Consider the following 22,122-nt stretch of genomic DNA (forward strand, 5'->3'; position numbering starts at 1 on the left):
CAAGGAGTGGAAGAACAAGGATTAGAACTCATCTATTATTTGACTGTCTTTAATACTACCTTGTTCTTTCAGGCAACAGAGAAATTTTTATTTTTTATTTTATTTAAGTTCCGGGATACATGTACAGAATGTGCAGGTTTGTTGCATAGGTAAACATGTGCCATGGTGGTTTGCTGCACCTAACAACTCATCACCTGGGTATTCAGCCCCACAGAAATTTTTAAAATCTTGGTATAGTGCCACATTTGTTGTTGCTTTGGCATTGATTACAGGCTTCTTTGTAGCATTATATATTATTGTCATATGAATTATTAGAAAATACATGTAGATTTTGTCTGTATTTAAATACCAAAGTTACCAGTGTTATTCTAGCTCACAAGACTTCAAACTCTATTTTACCAGTCTCATGCTTAGAAGCTCTAAAGCCTGACCAATTTTGTGTTCAGATCCTCATATTGTTTTGCCCCAACAATAGATGTCTTCTGTTTTTCCTGCATACACTCTTCATACTGGTTGTAAAGCATTTGAACCTTCATGGTACATTGGTAGTCTAAATGCTTCAGTATAATGCTCTGATTTCATCATTCTCAGCCCTGGAACTGGTCATTATATAAACAACCTCATTGCGTTGATTTTTATGTGATCTAATGAAAATATTTCCTCCAAGATTTTCATAAGACTTGCAAATTGTTAGTTCTTGGAGCTTTTTTTTTTTAACCGCTGAGTATTCAGTTACCTATTTTAAGTAACAATTTTTAGGCATTAGTGCCCTAAAAATAACAATTGCTACCATTTATTGAGTTTTACTGTGTGCCAGCCAAAATGCTAGGCAATTTACATAAGGATTTTTATGAAAGTTAAATGAAATAATTTATTAAGTATTTGTTATTTCTGTTGTACAAATGAGGGAACTGAGATTTAATTTAGGGAGTTTCAGTAATTACCAAGATCACACAGTAGAAGAGCCAGGATTTGAATTTTGTTTGATACTGAAGTTTGTGCTCCTAAAACCACTATAGTCACAATACCGTATAATTATTTTTGGAAACTTTTGTTAAGAACTAAAACTATCTAGGAATACTGTATCCTGGACTTTCCTATACCAGCAGCATTTGGGTTGATATTAACTGATTGGGAAGAGATCTATTGTAGATTTTTTAAAAATCTATTTTTAATGAACAATTATAGTTTATTTTGCTTGAAAGAGTGAACAGAGAGATCCGGAAATGTTAACATTTATTGACATGGAAAGATATTTGTAATACATGAAGAAGGTAGATTATAAACTGCAGAGTATCAGCCTTTAAAAAACAATCTGTACATGTAAGCAACAAAGAAAAATGTTAATTCTAGATTGTGGCTCTCACCCTTGGTTACCCTTGGAATCAGTTGTGGAGACATCAGAAAATTATTGTTAAAAGTTTTAAAGTTACTGTAATTTATTCATAAATTAGAATTATTTTATTTTCCCTTGATATGATTGAATTAGATAGTAGAATATTTTACAATTATATTCCAGATATATGCTACTGTACCATTAGAAAGACATTCATGCTTTTAAAAAAAATCTGTACTAAAACTTTAAAATTATTAAAGATGTTTTTTAATATGTTAGACATCTTAATTATAAATAACCAGATGAGGCAACTTCCTTTTTTCATAATGCTTAATTTCTTTCTTTTCCCATTCTAGGAGCTACAGCGGACTAAGCAAGAAGTCCTTTCTTTGCGAAGAGAGAATTCTACACTAGATGTTGAATGCCATGAGAAAGAAAAGCACATTAATCAGCTACAAACAAAAGTGGCAGTTTTAGAACAGGAAATCAAGGATAAGGACCAGCTTGTTTTAAGAACAAAAGAGGCATTTGATACAATCCAGGAACAAAAGGTCTACTTTTAAATTTTTCTCAGAAATTGATAGTCATATTTATAAGTAAACACAAATGCCCTAATTATTCATGTTTTTAAAAAATATATCAGGTGGTTTTAGAAGAAAATGGTGAGAAAAATCAAGTACAACTAGGAAAGCTTGAAGCTACAATAAAATCATTATCTGCAGAACTTCTGAAGGTTTGTTTTAAAAATTTTATAGACTAATATTTCATTAGATTACATAGAAATATACATATGAAGCTCTTTTATAGGCAAATGAAATTATCAAGAAGTTACAAGGGGATCTGAAAACTTTAATGGGTAAGTTGAAATTGAAGAATACAGTTACTATTCAGCAAGAAAAACTCTTGGCTGAGAAGGAGGAAAAATTACAAAAGGAACAAAAGGAATTACAAGATGTTGGACAGTCTCTTCGAATTAAAGAGCAAGAGGTAGTTAATATTTTAAATTTTTGTGTTGTAACTATATTTTTTCCTCATTTATTTTTAAAATTTGTGCTTTGTTACATTAACAAATGGCTTTGGTCTTGTTTTTTTTCAACAAAAGAACATGACTAGATTCAATAGATGGTAATAACCTGTTTCAGTTTGGAAAGTTATCATGATTCAGATACCTTGATTGCTCATGTATGTCTATGTTTGTATATACACGTAAATACTTTATTATGTAATTGAGCTAATTCCTTTATTCTCATTTAATAATATTAGTAGTAACCATTTATGTAATTATTTAGTTAATACATTCTTCAGTTTTTATTTAACCTTTATTTTGCTTGACTTATTGTGATGATTGATATATTTCAGGTATGCAAATTACAAGAACAATTAGAAGCTACAGTTAAAAAACTTGAAGAAAGCAAACAACTTCTAAAAAATAATGAAAAGTGTAAGTATGTTACATGTTAATGTAAATGAGGTTTGTAGTTTTATTCTTTTATTTTTTTGAGACGCGGTCTCACTCTGTCACCCAGGCTGGAGTGCAGTGGCATGATCTCAGCTCACTGCAGCCTCCACCACTTTGGTTCAAGTTATCCTCCCACCTCAGCCCCCCAAGTAGCTGGGACTAAGGTGTGCACCACCACACTCAGCTAATTTTGTGGGTTTTTTTTTGTAGAGACGAGGTTTTATCATGTTACTCAGGCTGGTCTCGAACTCTTGAGCTCAAGTGATCCGCCCGCCTCAGCCTCCCAGATTGCTGCGTTTAGGTTTACAGGTGTTAGCCATCGTGCTTGGCTGTAGTTTTATTCTTAACCTGGAAATTTTATTCGAATTCATAAAAGTAGACATTGGCCAATATATAAGTAATTTCTGCTTTAAATGTAATGCCTTTTCTATAATAAATTTATATCATCTGCCCAGTAAAAGAGTTATCATCTTTATAAAGAAAACCATATCCCATAGGTCAGTAATCCACAATTAAAACTGTTGAAAATGTTGACTGTAATTTATTGTTTAAATTCTTCATGATTCCTTTTTTTAATAGCTGTGTTTACCTAATAATAACAATATGAATTGTTTGAAACCAAAACATAAAATTAAGATTTTAACTAACATTTTCTCAGTTTATAGTACTGGGTATCATACATAAGATTGTGAATTTTAAGTAAACTGTAAGATATTCTAGAAGTGAAATCTTTCAAAGAGGTGCTTGACTAGCAGAAATATGTGCTTCGGAGAGTAATACAATAAGGAGTCCTATGTGGCAGCTTCTAAAATAAGAAACTTTAATGACAAAAATTTAGGTGAACCTATATTGCTCTCCTGTGATGTCAGGTGGTTGTAAAAACTTATAATTTAAAAATCTTAATATAATTTGTAAATGTTTAAGATGATTAGAAAAATAAAAACAGTCAATATTCTTTACCTTGCTTCTTGTTCTTTTATTTAAGTAATCACGTGGTTAAATAAAGAACTAAATGAAAATCAGCTAGTGAGAAAGCAAGATGTATTGGGACCTTCTACTACTCCGCCTGCACATTCCAGCAGCAACACAATCAGAAGTGGAATTTCTCCTAACCTGAATGTGGTAAGATTTAAAACAAGATGTGAGTGATCTTAGTGAATTTCCTAAAACAAAAGTATTTCCAGATTGTTAGGAAGCTTCCATGATTTAAGGTGCTGATACCAATACAAAGTGGAGTCCTACAGTTACTAGCACTGAAATAGAGTTTAAGTTGCCCCTGGAAGTGGAACAAAGGCACACTTGCTCTGAACAAAGAGGCTGAGTTTCAAGAGCACAATTCTTTTTTTTTTTTTTGAGACGGAGTCTCGCTCTGTCGCTCAGGCTGGAGTGCAGTGGCACGATCTCGGCTCACTGCAAGCTCCGCCTTCCGGGTTCACACCATTCTCCTGCCTTAGCCTTCCGAGTAGCTGGGACTATAGGCGCCCGCCACCACGCCCGGCTAATTTTTTGTATTTTTAGTAGAGACGGGTTTCACCGTGTTAGCCAGGATGGTCTCGATCTCCTGACCTCATGATCTGCCTGCCTCGGCCTCCCAAAGTGTTGGGATTACAGGCGTGAGCCACCGCGCCCGGCCAAGAGCACACTTCTTTATAAGTGGATATTGAAATCTTTCAGTGCTAACTAAAGTAATACCAAATATACTGAAAAACTTGAAAACACATAACGTAAAACATTTAGGATACTTCAAGAAGAGAGAATTCAGGGTTTAGGCTTAAGCATAAACTGAATTCTATCAGAAAAAGAAAAGAAAGTAAAAAAGAAAAAAGTCCTATTAGCAGGCTTGTCACCTTTATATTCTACAAGAAACTGGTTATGAGATATAAGCTTTCTAGCTCCCAGGACCAGATTTTTTTCTTTTTTGAGATAAGACCTCACTCTATTGCCAAGGCTGGAGTGCAGTGGTGGGATCATGGCTCATGGCAGCCTTGACCTCCTGGGCTCAGGCAATACTCCCACCTTGGCCTCTCAAAGTGCTGGGATTACAGCTGTGAGCCACTGTGCCCAGCCCTGCTTTTTTTTTTTTTTCCCTGATTAAAAAGGGAGGCTGGGCATGATGGTTCATGCCTGTAATCCCAGCACTTTGGGTGGGAGGCTGAGGTGGGTGGATCACCTGAGGTCAGGAGTTAAAGAGGTCAGCCTGGGCAACGTGGTGAAACCCTGTCTCTACTAAAAATACACAATTCAGCTGGGTGCAGCGGTGCATGCCTATAATCCCAGCTACTCAGGAGACTGAGGCAGGGGAACTGCTTGAACCCAGGAGGTGGAGGTTGCCATGAGCCAAGATCACACCACTGTATTCCAGCCTGGGCGACAGAGTGAGACTCTGTCTCAAAAAGAAAAAAGGGAGAATAGGAAAAGCAGCTTCTTACATTCAGAGGTGGTTTGGTACTATCTGATAGTTAGGCCTAGGTGCTGCTAGGAGCTTGCCTAGCATCCACACATAGGCCTTGGGGCTCTGCTGTTAAACACAACAATTTCATGGAATATTAACATCAGGCAAGGTTACTCTGTGGCTCTGTCAATACAAAAACAAGACTGTTTCATAATCATGCCTGAACACAGACAAAAATATGAACATTGCTAAATCACAGATATGGCCCATAAGCATTCTCATATCCTAGCTAACATGAATGGCTGCTGCTGCTTTAATTGCAGCTTTGACCTTAATACATTCCTCTTGCCTTATTAGATAGGATTTATTCAGATACCCAGTCATTCATTTATCCCAATTACCCAGTAGCTTCCAATCCACAGCAAAGCACCACTTAAACTTTTTCTTAAATCACCTAACATGTGCCTAAATCCAATAAATAAGTCCCTTTTAATACCCACTTTTGGAGCTACCCATGTTTTTTCATGGTGTGCAGTTTCCTTTGTTGCAAGGAGCAATAAATCTAGCTTGTATATCTATACATGGGTTCCTGGTGGTCTTTGGCTGCAGGACATTGGCAGAAAGTTTAAAATTCAGATTCCTAATTGAATTTTTAACCTAATCTACTCTGGTAAGTCAGAGTACTGGATGTCTAAAGAAAGGGGAAGATTGCTGTTAAATTGGAGAAAGGTGCAGAAAGAAGTGCCTGGAGCTGAATTACAAACTTAAAAAAATTTTTTTGACTGGCTTAAAATTTGAATGACTGATGATAGCTGTGTGAAAGGTGTTTTTTTGTGTGCATTCATTAGTGTGCACAAATGCTTCTCAAGATTTGTGTTACAACTGGCCTCAGTATAAGAATAAACTTTTTCATAACGTTGGTTAATGTGTGGTGCCAGTATATTGAAAATTAGTGGCAAAACCAATTATTGTCTCAATTAGTCCATTTAAGAACACTGATCTTGTTTTTATGCAGTCTCACAAAAAATTATTTTTATTTTATCTCTGATTGGCCTATTGATCTCCAGACTCCTCTATTCCCCGCTTTTTTAGGAGACTTAGAGTAAAACAAGTTGGTTCAGAAGCTTGGCTTTAACTCAGTACTAAGGCAGGCCTAGTAGTTTGTTTTATCCAAGCTTGCACACCTACTTTGAAAAGCCCTCTAGTTCAAAGTTATCCTAGCCCCATGGTAGATAATAAAGCAGAGTTTTGTGGTGTGATAAACAAGACTGGCCTCTGAGATACTGCTCTTAATTATTAGTTATTATAACAGATGCTAATGCCACCTGATCAACAAATACTATTTAGAATTAATTTATCATCTTTAATCATCTTTATGTTTTTATTTTTAGGTTGATGGTAGACTGACTTACCCAGCCTGTGGGATTGGTTATCCTGTCTCCTCTGCATTTGCATTCCAGAATACCTTCCCTCATTCGATATCTGCCAAAAATACCAGCCACCCTGGTTCAGCAACAAAGGTAGCCAAATTAACTAATACTTGTTCTGGGAAAAAATATAGCAACCTATTAGCATACAAACATTTCACATCTTTTAAAAGTTCATTTATTCTTTGGTCAGTTGTTAAGTAGTAGGTAGTGTATTAGATAAATACATTACTGAATATCTAGTATCTATGTGTACAGGAAATATATGCCCTATATATTTCTTGAGTCACTGTAATTTCTCAAATCTTGACATCGTCTGTTTAAACCTCACTTATTTCTACTCAACCCCTCCTTTTTTTTTTTTTTTTTTGAGACAGAGTCTTGCTTGGTTGTCCAGGCTGGAGTGCAGTGGTGTAATCTCAGCTCACTGCAGCCTCTGCCTCCTGGGTTCAATGATTCTCGTGCCTCAGCCTCCTGAGTAGCTGGGATTACAGGCATGTGCCACTACACCCGCCTAATTTTTTTGCAATTTTAGTAGAGGTGAGGTTTCGCCATGTTGGCCAGGCTGGTCTCGAACTCCTGGCCTCAAGTGATCCGCCTGCCTTGGCCTCCCAAAGTGCTGGGATTGCAGGCCTGAGCCACCACGCCTGGCCAGCCTTTCCATTTTTATTCATTCTTCTACTTGTATCTCCTCCAGCTCTCAAGCCTGGCTAGGATTTCTGAATTCATACTGTTGGAGTCTGAGCTATGATTTGGAGTCCATTGCTAGAATTTACAGGTCTGGTAGGGCAGGCTTAAATCAAATTCTAAAATTTAGTTCTGACAGCATTATCTCAGATAAGATATGACTAGCAATCCCCCCAACCCTTGATATATTTGTTAAGGCTTTCTTCTACCTACTTCTTTTTCCTCATTTTTATTATTATCTTAGATTTATATATATTTTTTATGTATTATAATTTTGTTTTCACAATAGTTTAATCCACCCAGATCAGTCACTGCTTTTATTTTCATTGCTAACTTCAGATCCAGGTTTATTTTTTCTTAAATAATGAGACAAACATTTATGAAAAAATATTCTATAAAAGATAAAATTGAGGACTTTGAAACTGGTATTACAAACTCTATCAAATTAGGTCTGGGCTACTCTAAAAATAAGTTGGCTGTGTTGCTTAGGCATGTGCTCTTTTTATCCATAGCCTTATTATCGCCAGGAGCTATGGAGAGTTCTCAGTGAAATGAGAATTAAGCCTGAGTTTTTATGCTTGGAATACTGTTATGTAAAGAGTACTTAGATGCATATAATTGGCTCTTCTTGCATTGCTTATTAAAGAGAATTAGATATGTGCATTCAAAGGAATGCCTATTGTTTTATTATCAGTATCAGTATACTCAAGTGTGGTTGCATCTTGGGATCATTTTTTTTCTTTAGAATTATAAGTGAATTCACAGTTGTTTTTTATTTAAACAACTTTCCAGGAATATATATATAATGTCCAAAATGAGGACAAGTACTACTAGAGACAGTTGCCTACTTGGTAGGACTAAAGATGATTCATAAAATAATACTGTCATTCTTATAGGTCTTGTGGAATCAGAGGAATCATTATAATAAATATGTTCTTAAATACAGGAGCAAGACTTTCAGTGTTTCCTGTATCGGTGATCTCCATATTCTTTTAATTATGTATCCCTAACAGGGAAAAAAAAAACCCTAAAATAAACAGAACAATTTGCGCTCTCATCTCAAATACATTAATGTGTATTTATTTGTGAATTTATGCGTATACTACTGAAATACTATATTATATGCCATATAATTATTGGTTAAGAAAGTGGAATCTGATGTTAGTTAGGATTTAAAACCTGCCTCTATCAACGTGAAGTTGATCAAGCCACTGAAAAACAAACAACATTCAACTCTTACACTTCAGTTTTCCCACTTATAAAATGGAGTGATAATTTTCTCTACCTTACTGGATTATTAAGTGAATTAATGCATTTGCTTAGAATAGTACCTGGTTCATGATAAGTGCTCCATAAATGTTATATTATTAATAATAAAATATATTCAAAAATAGAAATTAAAGAATGAGACAAAAATGGATGTAAATGAAAGTTGTAAGATTTTCTTCTCAGACCTCAATGAATGGTCCTAATTACTGCCTACTTTGTCCTCCCCGACTCAAAGACCCACTTTAAAGCACCAAATACCACCTACTTTGGTGATCATTGATCTAGGTAGTTTTGTGCTAGCAGCTATGTTGATTAAAACATGTACTTCTGAATTACAGTTTTTAAAAATCACCCTTTTGTTTTTGACATTGAACCTGTGATCTTCCTGATGTCTTAAAATGTTACTGTCAAGATTGAATACATTCAAGGAGATGTTTAACTGTGGGAATGTAAAATAACATGAGAAATTTGGCAAGAAACAAAATAATGCTGAAAGAATATATGAGAATATTTAACAAGATTGTGCTGTTCTGACAAATAAAACAAATACTTGATAATTTTAAAGCAAGATACACAAAACTACTTGTTTTTTCTCTTTTATTTTTGAATACAATGATAGCCAAAGATTCATTCATTGAACAAGTATTTAATGAATGTCTATTATCTGCTGTGGCCAGGCATAGTTTTAGTTGCAGGAGATGACAGCAGTGAACGAGACAAATCCCCTGACACTATGGTGCTTACATTTTGTGGTGAAACACCAGTAGATAGTAAATTGTAATGTCTTTCAAACTAAACTGTTTATTCATTCATTCATTTATTCATTTATTTTTGTGACAGAGTCTCACTCTGTCACCAAGGCTGGAGTGCAGTGGCATGATCTTAGCTCACTGCAACGTCCACCTCCCAGGTTCAAGTGATTCTCATGCCTCAGCCTCCTGAGTAGCTGAGATTACAGGTGTGCGGCACCACACCTGGCTAATTTTTGTATTTTTAGTAGAGACAGGGTTTCACCATGTTGGTCAGGCTGATCTCTAACTCCTGACCTCAAGTGATCCAACCTGCCTCGGCCTCCCAAGTGGTGGGATTACAGGCATGAGCCTCTGTGCCTGGCTTGGGTTACATTCTTGATCTTCAAGGTCAAACTTTCATCGAGGAGATTATGAAGTATGTGAGGGATTTTCCGCAGTGAGGAAGGGGTCAGATGATTGATTTATCTTTTTTGTTTTAATCTGGTTAGAAGGCTTAGGGAGACAATTCTGTTTACTGTTAAGGACCAAGAAACAAAGTCTGGAAATGCCATACACAAAGGTCATGAACTACAAAATAGTAGTGGAGTGGAGAGGAGACACAGTAATACACAGCATTATTTTGAGTGAGCTCCAGCTTTTCATTCTAACCCTTGAACCGAGGAGAAACAGCTGTCCTTTTTCATTGAGTCTGCAACAGAATGGAAATGTGACTCAGTTTATCAGCTCCCACAGAGCAGGCAGAGTAAGAGACTATTTTAAGCTGGTTTGGGGAGCCCCTATCCCAAGCACAGAGTGGATGCTGAAGGTTGTTCCCGGCATCCACTGGTGGTGGCTTGTGGCTGGTCCTGGGCTCCCTGGGTCCTAGGCATCTCTTGATTCTCAGTGATGAACTTGTCAGTTGGCCAATGTGGACCTGTTGAGAAATTACTCTGAATTACTGTAAGGTCTCTTTTGGCTTTATTCTCTAGGGTTTGAGTTTCTACAGGAACCTTTACATTTTTATTTTCTCGGAAGGAATCTCTTATCCTCCTGACATTCTGTAATTGTAGGTGCTGAAATGCTTGTTTTCTGTCAGTGTCATCCAGTACAGATCTCTAACATTTGTGTGTGACTGGAGGCTCCCCAAGGCCCTGTTGCCTCAATTTCTTTATCTTGATAGTGTTTGGCCCACAGTGTGTATTCAGAGACAGATTTTGTGTACAGATAGCATTATTCAGTTTGGTTAACCATATAATTCACCTAGATGATTTAAATTAATTTTTCATTTATTTGGTATTAAGTGTTTTTAAAAATAATGTGTAAGTATGGGAAGCTTCGAAAGGTACAAGAGGATGTACTATCTAAAAGTCCCTACTGTGGTCCCCAGTCCTCTTCTCAGAGAAAAATACTGTTAGGAATTTCTTGTGACATATTCCAGAAATATTCAGAGCATATATAAGACCATATGTATGTGCATGTATATGTATATATGTTCAAATGTATGAGTGTTTTTATATATAAACATAAATAGTAGTTGCCAATTGTTCTGCGCCTTCCTTTTTTCATTTAATGGTATTATGGAATAGGTAACTGCAGTGTATCAGAATGTAAGTTTTTGTTTCTTTTTAATGACTTCATAGTATTCCAGTATACAGATGTACTGTAATTAACTAATACTCTATTTATGGATGATTAGGTTTTTTTCAATCCAGATGCTCATACAGTGCTCCAGCAAGTATTTTTGTGCATACATCTCGGTGGCCTGGTACTAATAGATTTATAGGATACATTGTTAGAAGTAACTGCGTCAAAGGCATTTTTGCATATCTGGTGACTAAAATCCTGTCTTATTGTAATGTTAATTAACATTTTCTTGATTAAAGTGAGAAACATCTTTTTATATATTTATAGGTTATGCTTCCTGTTCTGTAAAACTCCTGTTTATTCATTTTTTCTTTTTCATTTGTTTGTTTTAGAGATGGAAATCTCCCTGTGTTGCCCAGGCTGGCTTCGAACTCCTGGGCTGACCTGATCCTCCTGGCTCAGCCTCCTGAGTAGCTGGGACTACAGGCATGCACCATTGTGCCTGGCTCTTTCTTTTATTCGTTTTTTTAGTTTGAGAGGTTTAACATTTATAAAACGGTTTTATAAGTGTTCTTTACATATTCTGGACACTAGTTTGCTGTTGTTTTTAATGTGCTATTTTGTAATTTTTGGTTTGTTTTTATTCTTCATTATACTTTTTAAAAATTTAAAGGTTATTAAGGTAGAATTTATATACCATAAAATCCTTACACTTTAAGATTAGTTCAATAATTTTAGTCAGCTTATAGAGTTGTGAAACTATACCACAGTTCAATATTAGAACATTTACATTACCCTAAAAGTACCCTAGTGCCTGTTTGCAGTTTATCCTTACTCCTCCTTCTAGCCCTAGGCAACTACTGATCAGCTGTCACTATAAAATTTGCTTTTCTATATTTCATATGAGTAGAATCATACAACATGTAGTTTTTTGTGTGTCTTCTTTTTTTTTTTTTTGAAATATCTCATTCTGTCATCCAGGATAGAGTGCAGTGGCACAATCATGGCTCATTGCAGCCTCGACCTCCCTGGGCTTAGGTGATCCTCCTATCTTAGCCTCCTGAGTAGCTGGGACTACAGGTGTGTGCCACCATGCCCAGGTACCTTTTTTTGCATTTTTTGTAGAGATGGAGTTTCACAGTGTTGCTCAGGCTGATTTCGAACTCCTGGCCTCAAGTGATCCGCCTGCCTTGGCCTCCCAAAGTGCTGGAATTACAGGCGTGAGCCACCATGCCTAGCCCATGTCTTTCCTTTTCCCTCAGTATACCGTGTTTGAGGTTCATCCAGGCTGTAATGTGTATCAGTAGTTCTTTTCTTTTAATTGCTCAGTAGTATTTCATTGTATTGATATGCCACAATTTGTTCATTCATCAGTTGATGGACATTTGAGTTGTTTTAAGTTTTTGGATGTTACAGATTAAGCTGCTGTGAACATATGTGTACAAGTCTTTGTATTTATTGTGGGTGAGTACCTAGGAATGGAATGGCTGGTGGCATATGTTTGATTTTTAAGAAATTACCAAACTTTTCCAAAGTGGTTTTACCATTTACCACCAGCAGTCTGAAAGTTCAAGTTGTTCTGCATCCTTCCAATAGTTGGTATAGTCAGTTGTTTAATTTTAGCCATTCTAATACATGCATAGAAGTACCTCATTGTGATTTTATTTATTTATTTATTTATTTGTTGAGACAGAGTCTTGCTCTGTTGCCCAGGCTGGAGTGCAGTGGTGCAATCTCAGCTCACTGCAACCTCCACCTTCAGGGTTCAAGCGATTCTCATGCCTCAGCCTCCCGAGTAGCTGGGGTTACAGGTGCACGCCACCACGTCCAGCTAATTTTTGTATTTTTTAGTAGAGACAGGGTTCACCATGTTGGCCAGGCTGGTTTTGAACTCCTGACCTCAAGTGATCCCCCTACCTCGGCCTCCCAAAGTGCTGGGATTACAGGCATCAGCCACTGCCTGGCCCCTTATTGTGATTTTAGTTTGCATTTCCCTAAAACCTAATGAGGTTGAGTATCTATTCATGTGCTTATTTAACATCAATTTATCTACTTTGGTGATATTTCTATTTGAATCTTTTGACGATTGCTAAACAAGGTTGTCTTTTTATTGAATTATAAGTTCTTTATATATTCTGGATACAAGTCCTTTATCAAGTATATGATTAGCAAATATTTTCTCCCAGTGGCTTCCCTTTTCATTTTCTCAATGTGTCTTTTGAAACACAAAAGTTTTTAATATTTGATGGAGTGCAGTTTATCAAACTTTTTTCTTTTGTGGATCTTGCTTTTGGAGTTGTATGTAAGAACTCTGTCCAGCCACAGGTTGAAAAGATTTTCTCCTTTGTTTTCTTCTACAAGTTTTATAGTTTTAGTTGTTACATTTAGATCTATAATCCATTTTGAAATAATTTGTGTGCATAGCTTGAAGTAAGGATGTAAGTTTATTTTTTCCCCCCTGCTCTGGATATCCAGTTGTTAGTACCATTTATGAAAAGTCTTTTTCTCTGTTGAATTGTCTAAGCACCTTTGTTGAAAATCAGTTGACCATGTAAGGATTTATTTCAGGATTCTCAATTCTGTTTCATTGATTTTTATGCCTATCCTTTGCCAATATCACAGCATCTTAATTACTATGACTTTATATTAAAAGTTTTGAAAGTCAGTAGTATAAATCTACAGACTCTATTCTTCCTTTTCAAAATTGTTTTAGATCTTTTACATTTTCATGAAAATGTTTGCTCACCTTCTCAATTTCTGCAAAATGGTTTGTTTGGATTTTGATAGGTATACAAGGAATTTATAGGTCAGTTTTCAAAGAAATGCTGTTTTGACAGTGTTTTGTCTTTCAATCCATGAATATTAAGTCTTTCCATTTATTTAGAGCTTTACTTTCTCTCAGTAATGTTTTGCAGTTTTCAGTGTATAAGTCTTGAATTTCTTCTGTTGAATTTATTCTTAAGTGTTTTATTCTTTTAGATGCTATTGTGGGTATAATTATTTTATTTATCTTTCAGAATATTCATTGATGTGTAGAAATGTATGTCATTTTTGTATGTTGATCTTGTATCTTGAAACCTTGCTAAACTCATTTATTATACTCATTAGTGGTTTTTGGTAAATTCTGTTGGATTTTCTACATAGATAGTTATGTCATCTGAAAATAATGACAGTTTTACTTCTTCCTTTCCAATGTGGTTGCTTTTTATTTATTTTTCTTGCCATATTGTAATGGCTAGAACCGATAGTACAATTTATTTTTATTTATTTATTTTTTGAGACAGAGTCTTAGCTTCACCTAGCCTGGAGTGCAGTGGCATGTTCTTGGCTCACTGCAACTTCTGTCTCCCAGGCTCAGGTGATCATCCTACCTCAGCCTCCCTAGTAGCTGGGACCACAGGTGCATGCCACCATACCCAGCTAATTTTTTGTAATTTTGGTAGAGACAGGGTTTTGCCATGTTGCCCAGGCTGGTCTTGCGCTCCTCAGCTCAAGTGATCCACCTGCCACGGCCTCCAAAAAAGTGCTGGGATTACACAGATATTCTGGCCTTGTTCCTGAGCTTCAGGGCAGAGCATTCAGTCTTTGATCATAAGCATATTAGCTGTAGGTTTTTGCTAGATGGCCATTTTTCAGAATAAGGGGGTTTTATTCTATTCCTAGTTTGCTAAGAGCTTTTATCATGAATGGTTGTTAAATTTTGTCAAAGGCTTTTTCAATTGATATGGTCATGTGGCTTATCTTTTGTCAGTTAACAGATTGTATTGATTGTTTAAGATTATATTAGCCTTTCATTCTTGGGATAAACTTCACCTGGTCATGGTGTATTCTTTTTATATATCGCTGGAGTTAATTTTCTTTTTCTTTCTTTTTCTTTTTTTTTGGAGACAGAGTCTCTCTCTGTTGCCCTGGCTGGAGTGCAGTGGCGTGATCTCGGCTCCCTGCAACCTCTGCCTCCTGGGTTCCAGCAATTCTTCTGCCTCAGCCTCCCGAGTAGCTGGGACTACAGGTGCCTGCCACTGCACCAGCTAATTTTTCTATTTTTAATAGAGACACGGTTTCGCCATGTTGGCCAGGCTGGTCTTGAACTTCTGAGCTCAAGGTCAGAGGTGAGTGATCCGCCCACCTTGGCCTCCCAAAGTGCTGGGATTACAGGCGTGTGAGTCCCAACACCCAGCTTGGAGTTAATTTTCTGATAGTTTGATTTTGTATCCATGTTCATAAAGGATATTGGCCTGTAGTTTACTTTTCATGTACTGTCTTTAAAAAATTTAAATCAGGACAATACTGGCCTCATAAAATGAGCAGGAAACTATCTTTTCTCTTTTATTTTCTGGCATATATTTTATAGAGTTGCTTTATATTTTCTTTAAATGTTTGGTAGAATTTTCCAGTGAAATCATCTGGGTCTGCAAATTTTTTTGCTGGAGGCTTTTTTCAGCTGTGAATTAATTTTTTTCAATAGCTATAGAATATTTGGGTTATTTATTTCTTCTTGGGCCAGTTTCGATAGTTTGTGACTTTCACAGGATTAAATCATTTAATCTAAATTTTAAGCTATGTGCGAAGAGTTGTTTGTAGTATTCCATTATTATTTTTTTAATGTCTATAGACTCTGTTGTAACATCCTCTCTTTCATTACTTATAATGGTGATTTTTGCCTTGTCTCTTTGAAAAATCGGTTTGGTAAGAGTTACCAGTTTCATGGATCTTTTCAAGGAACCGGCTTATGGTTTCATTGGTTTTTCAATTTACTGATTTCTCCATTTTTAATATTTTTTCCCTTCTGACTGCCTTGAGTTTGTTTGGCTCCTTTTCTTATTTCTTAAGGTAGAAGATTATGTTCTGATTTAAGAGTTCTATGTTAATCTAAACATTTAATGCTATACATGTTGTTCAGTCTTGCTTTAACTGCATTTCACATATTTTGGTCATTTGTATTTTCATTTTCATTAAGTTCAAAATATTTTTTTTTCTTTTTCTTTTCTTTTTTTTGAGACGGGGTCACACTGTGTCCCCCAGACTGGAGTGCAGTAGCATGATCGCAGCTCCCTGCAGCCTCACCTCCTGGGTTTATGTGATTCTCCCACCTTAGCCTCCTGAGTAGCTGGGACTACAGTAGGTGTACACCGCCACACCTGCCTAATTTTTGTATTTTTTTGTAGAGACAGGGTTTTGCCATGTTTCCCAGGCCGATCTCAAACTCCTGGGCTCAAGTGATCTGCCTGCCTTGGCCTCCCAAAGTGTGGGGATTACAGGCATGAGCCACCACGCCCGGCCCTATTCTTTTCAAGTACACATGGAACACTAACCAAGATAGACTATGTCCTTAGTCCTAAACCAGTCTGGAATTAAACTAGAAATCTGTAACAGAAAGACATATGGAAGATTTGAGGGAAATTAGAAAATATTTTGGCCAGGTGTGATCACACACACCTGTGGTCCCAGCTATTGGGGAGGCTGAGGTGGGAGGATCACCTGAGCCCAGGAGGTGGAGGTGGCAGTGAGCTATGTTTGCACCAGTCTGCTCTGTCCTGGGCAATAGAGTGAGAAGTCTCAAAAAAAAAAAAAAGAAAAAAAGAAAAAGAAAGAAAAGAATAGGTATTCTGTTTTTGTTGGGATAATGTTCTTTAAATATATCTCTTTGTATTATTTTTATTTTAGTGGTTGCTCCAGGCATTATAATATACATACTTTTCATAGTGCGTAGAATTAATATCTTAACCACTTAAAGTAGAATATACATACCTTGCCACCATACAGTCCCTTTGCCTTTTCCCCCCTTATGTTTTCATATTTCGTATGTATTGTATCTGCATACACTGGAGACATTATCAGACCACCTATAATTTTTGCTATCCTCCATTATACATATTTAAAACTCTGGAGTGGGCTGGGTGTGGTCCCTTACGCCTGTAATCCAAGCACTTTGGGAGGCCGAGGCGCGTGGATTACAAGGTCAGGAGATCGAGACCATCTTGGCTAACACAGTGAAACCCTGTCTCTACTAAAAATACAAAAAATTAGCTGGGCATGGTGGTGGGCGCCTGTAGTCTCAGCTACTCGGGAGGCTAAGGCAGAACCCGGGAGGCGGAGGTTGCAGCGAGCCAAGATTGCGCCTCTGCACTCTAGCCTGGGTGACAGAGCGAGACTCTGTTTCAAAAACAAACAAAGAAAAAAAACACAAAAAACAAACTCTGGAGTGGAGAAGACTAGTTCGTTATATTACCCAGTGTTTACCATTTCTGTTGTTCTTGTTGTTCTTTTCCTTCATTCCTGGTATTCTAAGTTCTTCTACAGTATAATTTCCCTGAATGATAGAACATTCATTAGCATTTCTTTTAGAGGAAGTCTTCTGTCAATTCTTTTTCTTCCCCTGGGAATGCCTTTTACCTTTCCTGAATGATATTTTCTCTTGATACATAATTCTGTATTCATAATCCTTTTCCTTAAGCACTTTAAAACTGTTGTTCTGCCTCTTTTAGGATTCCATGATTTCTAATGAGAAATTAGCAGTAAATTTGAATCGTTCTCCTATAACTAGTGCATCATTTTCTCTGCCTGCTTTTAATATATATATGTATTTTAGTTTTTCACAGTTTAACAATGATGTGTCTGGGCATGGATTTTGAACTTATTTGACTTTATCCTTTTGGGGGTTTACTAAACTTGGTGAATCTTTTCCCAAATTTTTGAAGTATTCAGCCATTATTTCTTCAATTTTTTTTTTTTTTTTTTTTTTAAGACAGGGTCTTGCTTTGTAGCTCAGGCTGGAGTGCAGTGGTGTGAACAGAACTCATGGCAGCCTTGACCTCCCAGGATCAAGCAGTCCTCCCTCCTCAGCCTCCCATGTAGTCAAATATTTTTTTCTGCAGAACATTCTTCTTTGTTTTAGGACTCAAAAGACATGAATATAAATCTTTATTTTCCTAAAGGTCCACAACTTCCTGTTCTTTTCTTCCATTCTTATTTTTTCTGTTTTTCAGATTTGATTATTTCTATTGATCTGCCTTCAAGTTTACTCTTTTCTCTGTCCATTCTACTATGGCCCATTCGGTGGTTTTTTCTGTTCTAAAATTTCCATTTCGTTTTCTTTCCTTTTTTTTTTTTCCTGAGACTTTTTTACATTCATTTGAACAGTGTTATTAGAGCATGGTTATAATGGGTGATTTGAAGTGGTTTTTCTGATAATTCCAGTATTTGTGTCATCTTGGGGTTGACTTCTTCTGGTTTATCTTTTCCCTTATGAGTTGCTTACATTTCGCTAGTACTCTATTGAGTGATTTTGGATTGTATCCTGGACATTAGAATATTATGAGATCCCAGATCTTGTTTAAATCCTGAGGAGAATGTGATTTTTTTTTTTTTAAGCAAACAATCAGTCTTGTTAGGTTCAAGTTCTGATTAGCCTTCTTTAGGTTGTGATTCTTAAGTCAGTTCAATTTTTTTTTAAAGACAGAGTTTCACTCTGTTGCCCAGGCTGGAGGATAGTGGTGCAATCTCGGCTCACTGCAATTCTGGGTTCAAGCAATTCTTGTGCCTCAGCCTTCCGAGTAGCTGGGATTACAGATGTGCACCACCACGCCCAGCTAATTTTTGTATTTTTAGTGGAGATGGGGTTTCACCATGTTGGTCAGGCTGGTCTCAAACTCCTGGCCTTATGTGATCGACCCACCTCAGCCTCCCAAAATGCTGGGATCACATACGTGAACCACCATGCCTGGCTGTCAGTTCAAATTTTAAAGACTTTGTCATGTCATGCTGTTTGGATCTGTCTCAAGTGTGCTATTCTGTGACCTTGGCAGTAGTTTACCCCATAGTTCAGTTCCCAGAGCCTTTGGTATGCTGATTAGGGTCAGATTTGTACAGCTCATAAGTGAGCCTAAGAGTTTATATACCACCTTATAGGATTTCTCCCTTGAGTTTTCTCTCCATTTCCTCAGAATTTTCTGTGCCCTTAGGGTCCCCCTTCCTGGTCTTCTGGCTAGAAAATACAGGCCTATGTTTCCCTTCCCTGCTATGCAGTTCCTGTAATTGTATCTGCATCTGTTATCAAGCAGCAAGAGGACAAAGAGAGTAGAAAAGTAGTGAAGATGTTTCCCCTGTTAATGAGGCCACAGTGCCTTTAGTAGGAAAATATGATTCCCCTCCTTCAAAGTTTTAGTTATCCCCTTGCCACTGTTGCTCTCACCATTACCTCTGGCACTTCTGCTTCCATATAGTAGCCTGGGAGTTGGAGCAGGAAAGAACACAGGGAAAAATGAAAAGAAAGGGATTTTCCTCCCTCTCTTTGACCCTTAGGAGTTTCTTTTTTCATATCTCAGCAGAAAAATGAATGTACCTTGATATTAATATTGTATTCTGGCTCTCTTATGCCTAGTATTCACATGAAGTATCATTTTCTATTTTTTTATTTTCCAGCCTGTGTCTTTAAATGTGATTTCTTTTAGATATTTATAATTGACTCATTTTAATCCATTCTGACATTCTGGCTTAAACAATTTAAAATGTAATGCGTATAATAAGTGTTACCATATTATGATTTGTTTTCTATATGTCCTGTTTCTTGCCTCCCTTTTCTGCTTTTTTTCCTGCCGTCTTTCCAGTTAGTTTTGTGCATTTTATTTCATTTTTCATTTTATATTTACTCTTGGCTTTCTTTTATTTTCTTTGTGTTTACTCTAGTTTACAATATACAATTTGATCATCTACCTTCAAATATTATACTACTTCCCATGTAAAATAAGACCGTTACAATAATATACTTCCATTTCTTCCCTTCTTTTTGCTACTGTTGTCAAAATTTTACTTCTTTGTTATAAGCTCTACTTTTTTTTCTTTAAATAATCAAGTATATTTAAAAGACATTAAGCAATGAAGAAAAATCTCCTTGATTAACCCATACATTACTATTTACACTTTTCCTTTATGTAGATCTAAATTTTCATCTGGTATTATTTTCCTTTCTCCTCAATAACTAAGATCTCTTATAGTACAGGTTTTTAAGGCTTCTTACAATGCAGGTCTGTGAGGAATTAATTATTCTTTTGTCTCATAATGTTGTTATTTTGACTTCATTTTCTCTGAAATAGAACTTTAGGTTGACAAGTTTTTTTCCTGTCTGTATTTTGAAGATGTTATTCCATTGTTGCCTGGATTTAATACTTTCTGGCAAGATGTCAGTAATCATGTTTATATATAATGTTTCCTTTATATAAAGTGACCTTTTTCTCTGGGTGCTTTTAAATTTTCTCTTTATCATTAATTTTCAACAAGTTAATTATGCCTTGGTATGGAGTTTGTGTATTATTGTCTAATTGGGGTTTTCGTGAAGTTCTTAAATAGGTGGGTTTGTAGTTTTTATCAGTTTAGGAAATTCTAGTCATTATTCACATTTCTTTTTCTGTTTTGTTCTCTTTTTTGGTGTTCCTCCTTGGTACTCCAATTATGCGTGGTTGATTACATGATACTGTCCCAGGGAGACTTAGTTTATTTCATTATTATTTATTTCATTTTATGTAGATTCTGATGCTGTCTTAAAGTTTATTAGTCTTTTCTTCTGCAGTGTATAATTTGCTGTTAATTTATTCAGTGAGAAATTTTCATTTTATATATTGACTATTTTAGGTCTGGAATTTTCTTTTCACTCTTTTTTATATCTTCAATTTTCTCATACTTTTTATTTCCATTAAGTTCTTACACAATTACATTTGTGTCCCTGGTCTATAATTTCTGCCATTTCTGAATCTGTTTCTGTTGGCTAATTTTTCTTCTGAGTATGACATCTTATTGTTATCTTTGTAAGTGTTACATTGTTGATTGTCTGGGGTTTTATATTTCTTTAAAGCATGGTGGGCTTTTTTTTTTTTTATAGACATGGTCTTGCTCTGTTGCCCAGTCTAGAGTGCAGTGATGTGATCATAACTCACTGTAACCCCAAACTCCAGGGCTTAAGTGATCCTCCTACCTCAGCCTCTCATATATCTGGGATTACAGATGTGCACTGCCACACTGCTGGAATTATAGGCATGAGCCACCACACTTAGCCAAAGCCTGTATTTTTATGGTGTAGATTTATCAGAAAACAAATTTAACCACCCATCTCAATATAGAACTGTCTAATTCACCCTGGTAATGGTGGCTCATCCCTGTAATCCCATGATTTTGGGAGGCTAAGACGGGAGGATCACTTGAGCTGAGGAGTTTGAGACCAGCCTGGGCAACATAGTGAAACCCCATCTCTACAAGAAATAAAAAATTAGCCAGACTTCGTGGCGTGTACCTGTAGTCTCAGCTACTTGGAAGGCTGAGGTGGGAGGATCGCTTGAGCACAGGAGATTGGGACTGCAGTGAGCTGTGATTGTGCCACTCTACTCCAGCTTAAGCAACAGAGCAAGGCTCTGTTTAAAATCCCCCTTCTGCCAAAACTGTCTACTTCTATATAACTCAGTTACATGAGATGTTTTTCCTTCTCACAGGTTCAGTTTAATTTGCAGTTTACAAAACCAAATGCATCACTAGGAGATGTTCAGTCAGGAGCAACTATTAGTATGCCTTGCTCAACTGATAAGGAAAAGTAAGTGCTTAATGACATAAAATTTAATGTTTGCGATTTTGAAGGCCATCTTAAAGAATTTTTATCAGTGCTTGAGAGCTGTGATGCCCACCTGTTTACCTGAGACATTTCAAGTTACTGATCATTGGAATTTAAGTTGACTCACTCTTAGCTATAAAAAAGAGATTTCTCATATTTTTTGTTTCCTCCTCCAACAATCTACTCATTTTTTTTTAAATGTGGGATATGCTTAGATAGTAAAATTTTATTTGTTGAAAGAGATTTTCCTACATAACTGAAGACTGGTCTTTCAAATATTCTCAGACATATTCATAGAAATTTTTAAAAATTCCTCATGGTCAGCTGTTTTTGTTTTCTTATATGGCTATGTCTGTCCCTGGAAGCTCTCCATTTTTCTGATTTGTTGCTTTCAGTATAAATCTAAAACACCAGCTAGTTAATATGCTAGAAATATACAGAGAATGAGTAAAAAGGTTTGTGAGATTTTACCATAGATAATAAAAATAAGCTTTAATGCCATTTTGTGACTTCCATTCCCTATTTTTTAAACAGGGTTTACATAGTGAAGTCTGTTGATTCAATGACTTGTGGTTAAATCAGACCACTCATACAGGCAAACTTTTCTCTCTGGATAGACTTCATGTTTGTAATTTATTATTAC

At 36.3% G+C, this 22,122-nt stretch overlaps 2 protein-coding genes across 4 annotated transcripts in view; one reads left to right on the forward strand and one right to left on the reverse strand.

Annotated features, from left to right (window-relative positions):
- The window catches only part of SASS6 (SAS-6 centriolar assembly protein), a 63,171-nt gene that overhangs the window by 23,220 nt on the left and 17,829 nt on the right, over positions 1-22,122 (forward strand). For 2 of the 3 annotated variants that reach the window (XM_024248138.3, XM_002810559.5), the window contains exons 9-15: positions 1,693-1,887; positions 1,980-2,069; positions 2,144-2,323; positions 2,696-2,777; positions 3,781-3,917; positions 6,579-6,707; positions 21,364-21,461. In XM_024248138.3, coding sequence (XP_024103906.2) covers positions 1,693-1,887; positions 1,980-2,069; positions 2,144-2,323; positions 2,696-2,777; positions 3,781-3,917; positions 6,579-6,707; positions 21,364-21,461 — 911 coding nt within the window. The remainder of the gene's footprint in view (positions 1-1,692; positions 1,888-1,979; positions 2,070-2,143; positions 2,324-2,695; positions 2,778-3,780; positions 3,918-6,578; positions 6,708-21,363; positions 21,462-22,122) is intronic. The other variant, XM_054530755.1, reaches the window with a different exon arrangement.
- The window catches only part of MFSD14A (major facilitator superfamily domain containing 14A), a 61,462-nt gene continuing 49,122 nt past the window's right edge, over positions 9,783-22,122 (reverse strand). The window contains exon 12 of the mRNA XM_054530756.1: positions 9,783-10,235. Coding sequence (XP_054386731.1) covers positions 10,002-10,235 — 234 coding nt within the window. The 3' untranslated portion in view covers positions 9,783-10,001. The remainder of the gene's footprint in view (positions 10,236-22,122) is intronic.

This window comes from Pongo abelii, chromosome 1, assembly GCF_028885655.2.
Source record: "Pongo abelii isolate AG06213 chromosome 1, NHGRI_mPonAbe1-v2.0_pri, whole genome shotgun sequence".
Lineage (NCBI taxonomy): Eukaryota > Metazoa > Chordata > Mammalia > Primates > Hominidae > Pongo > Pongo abelii.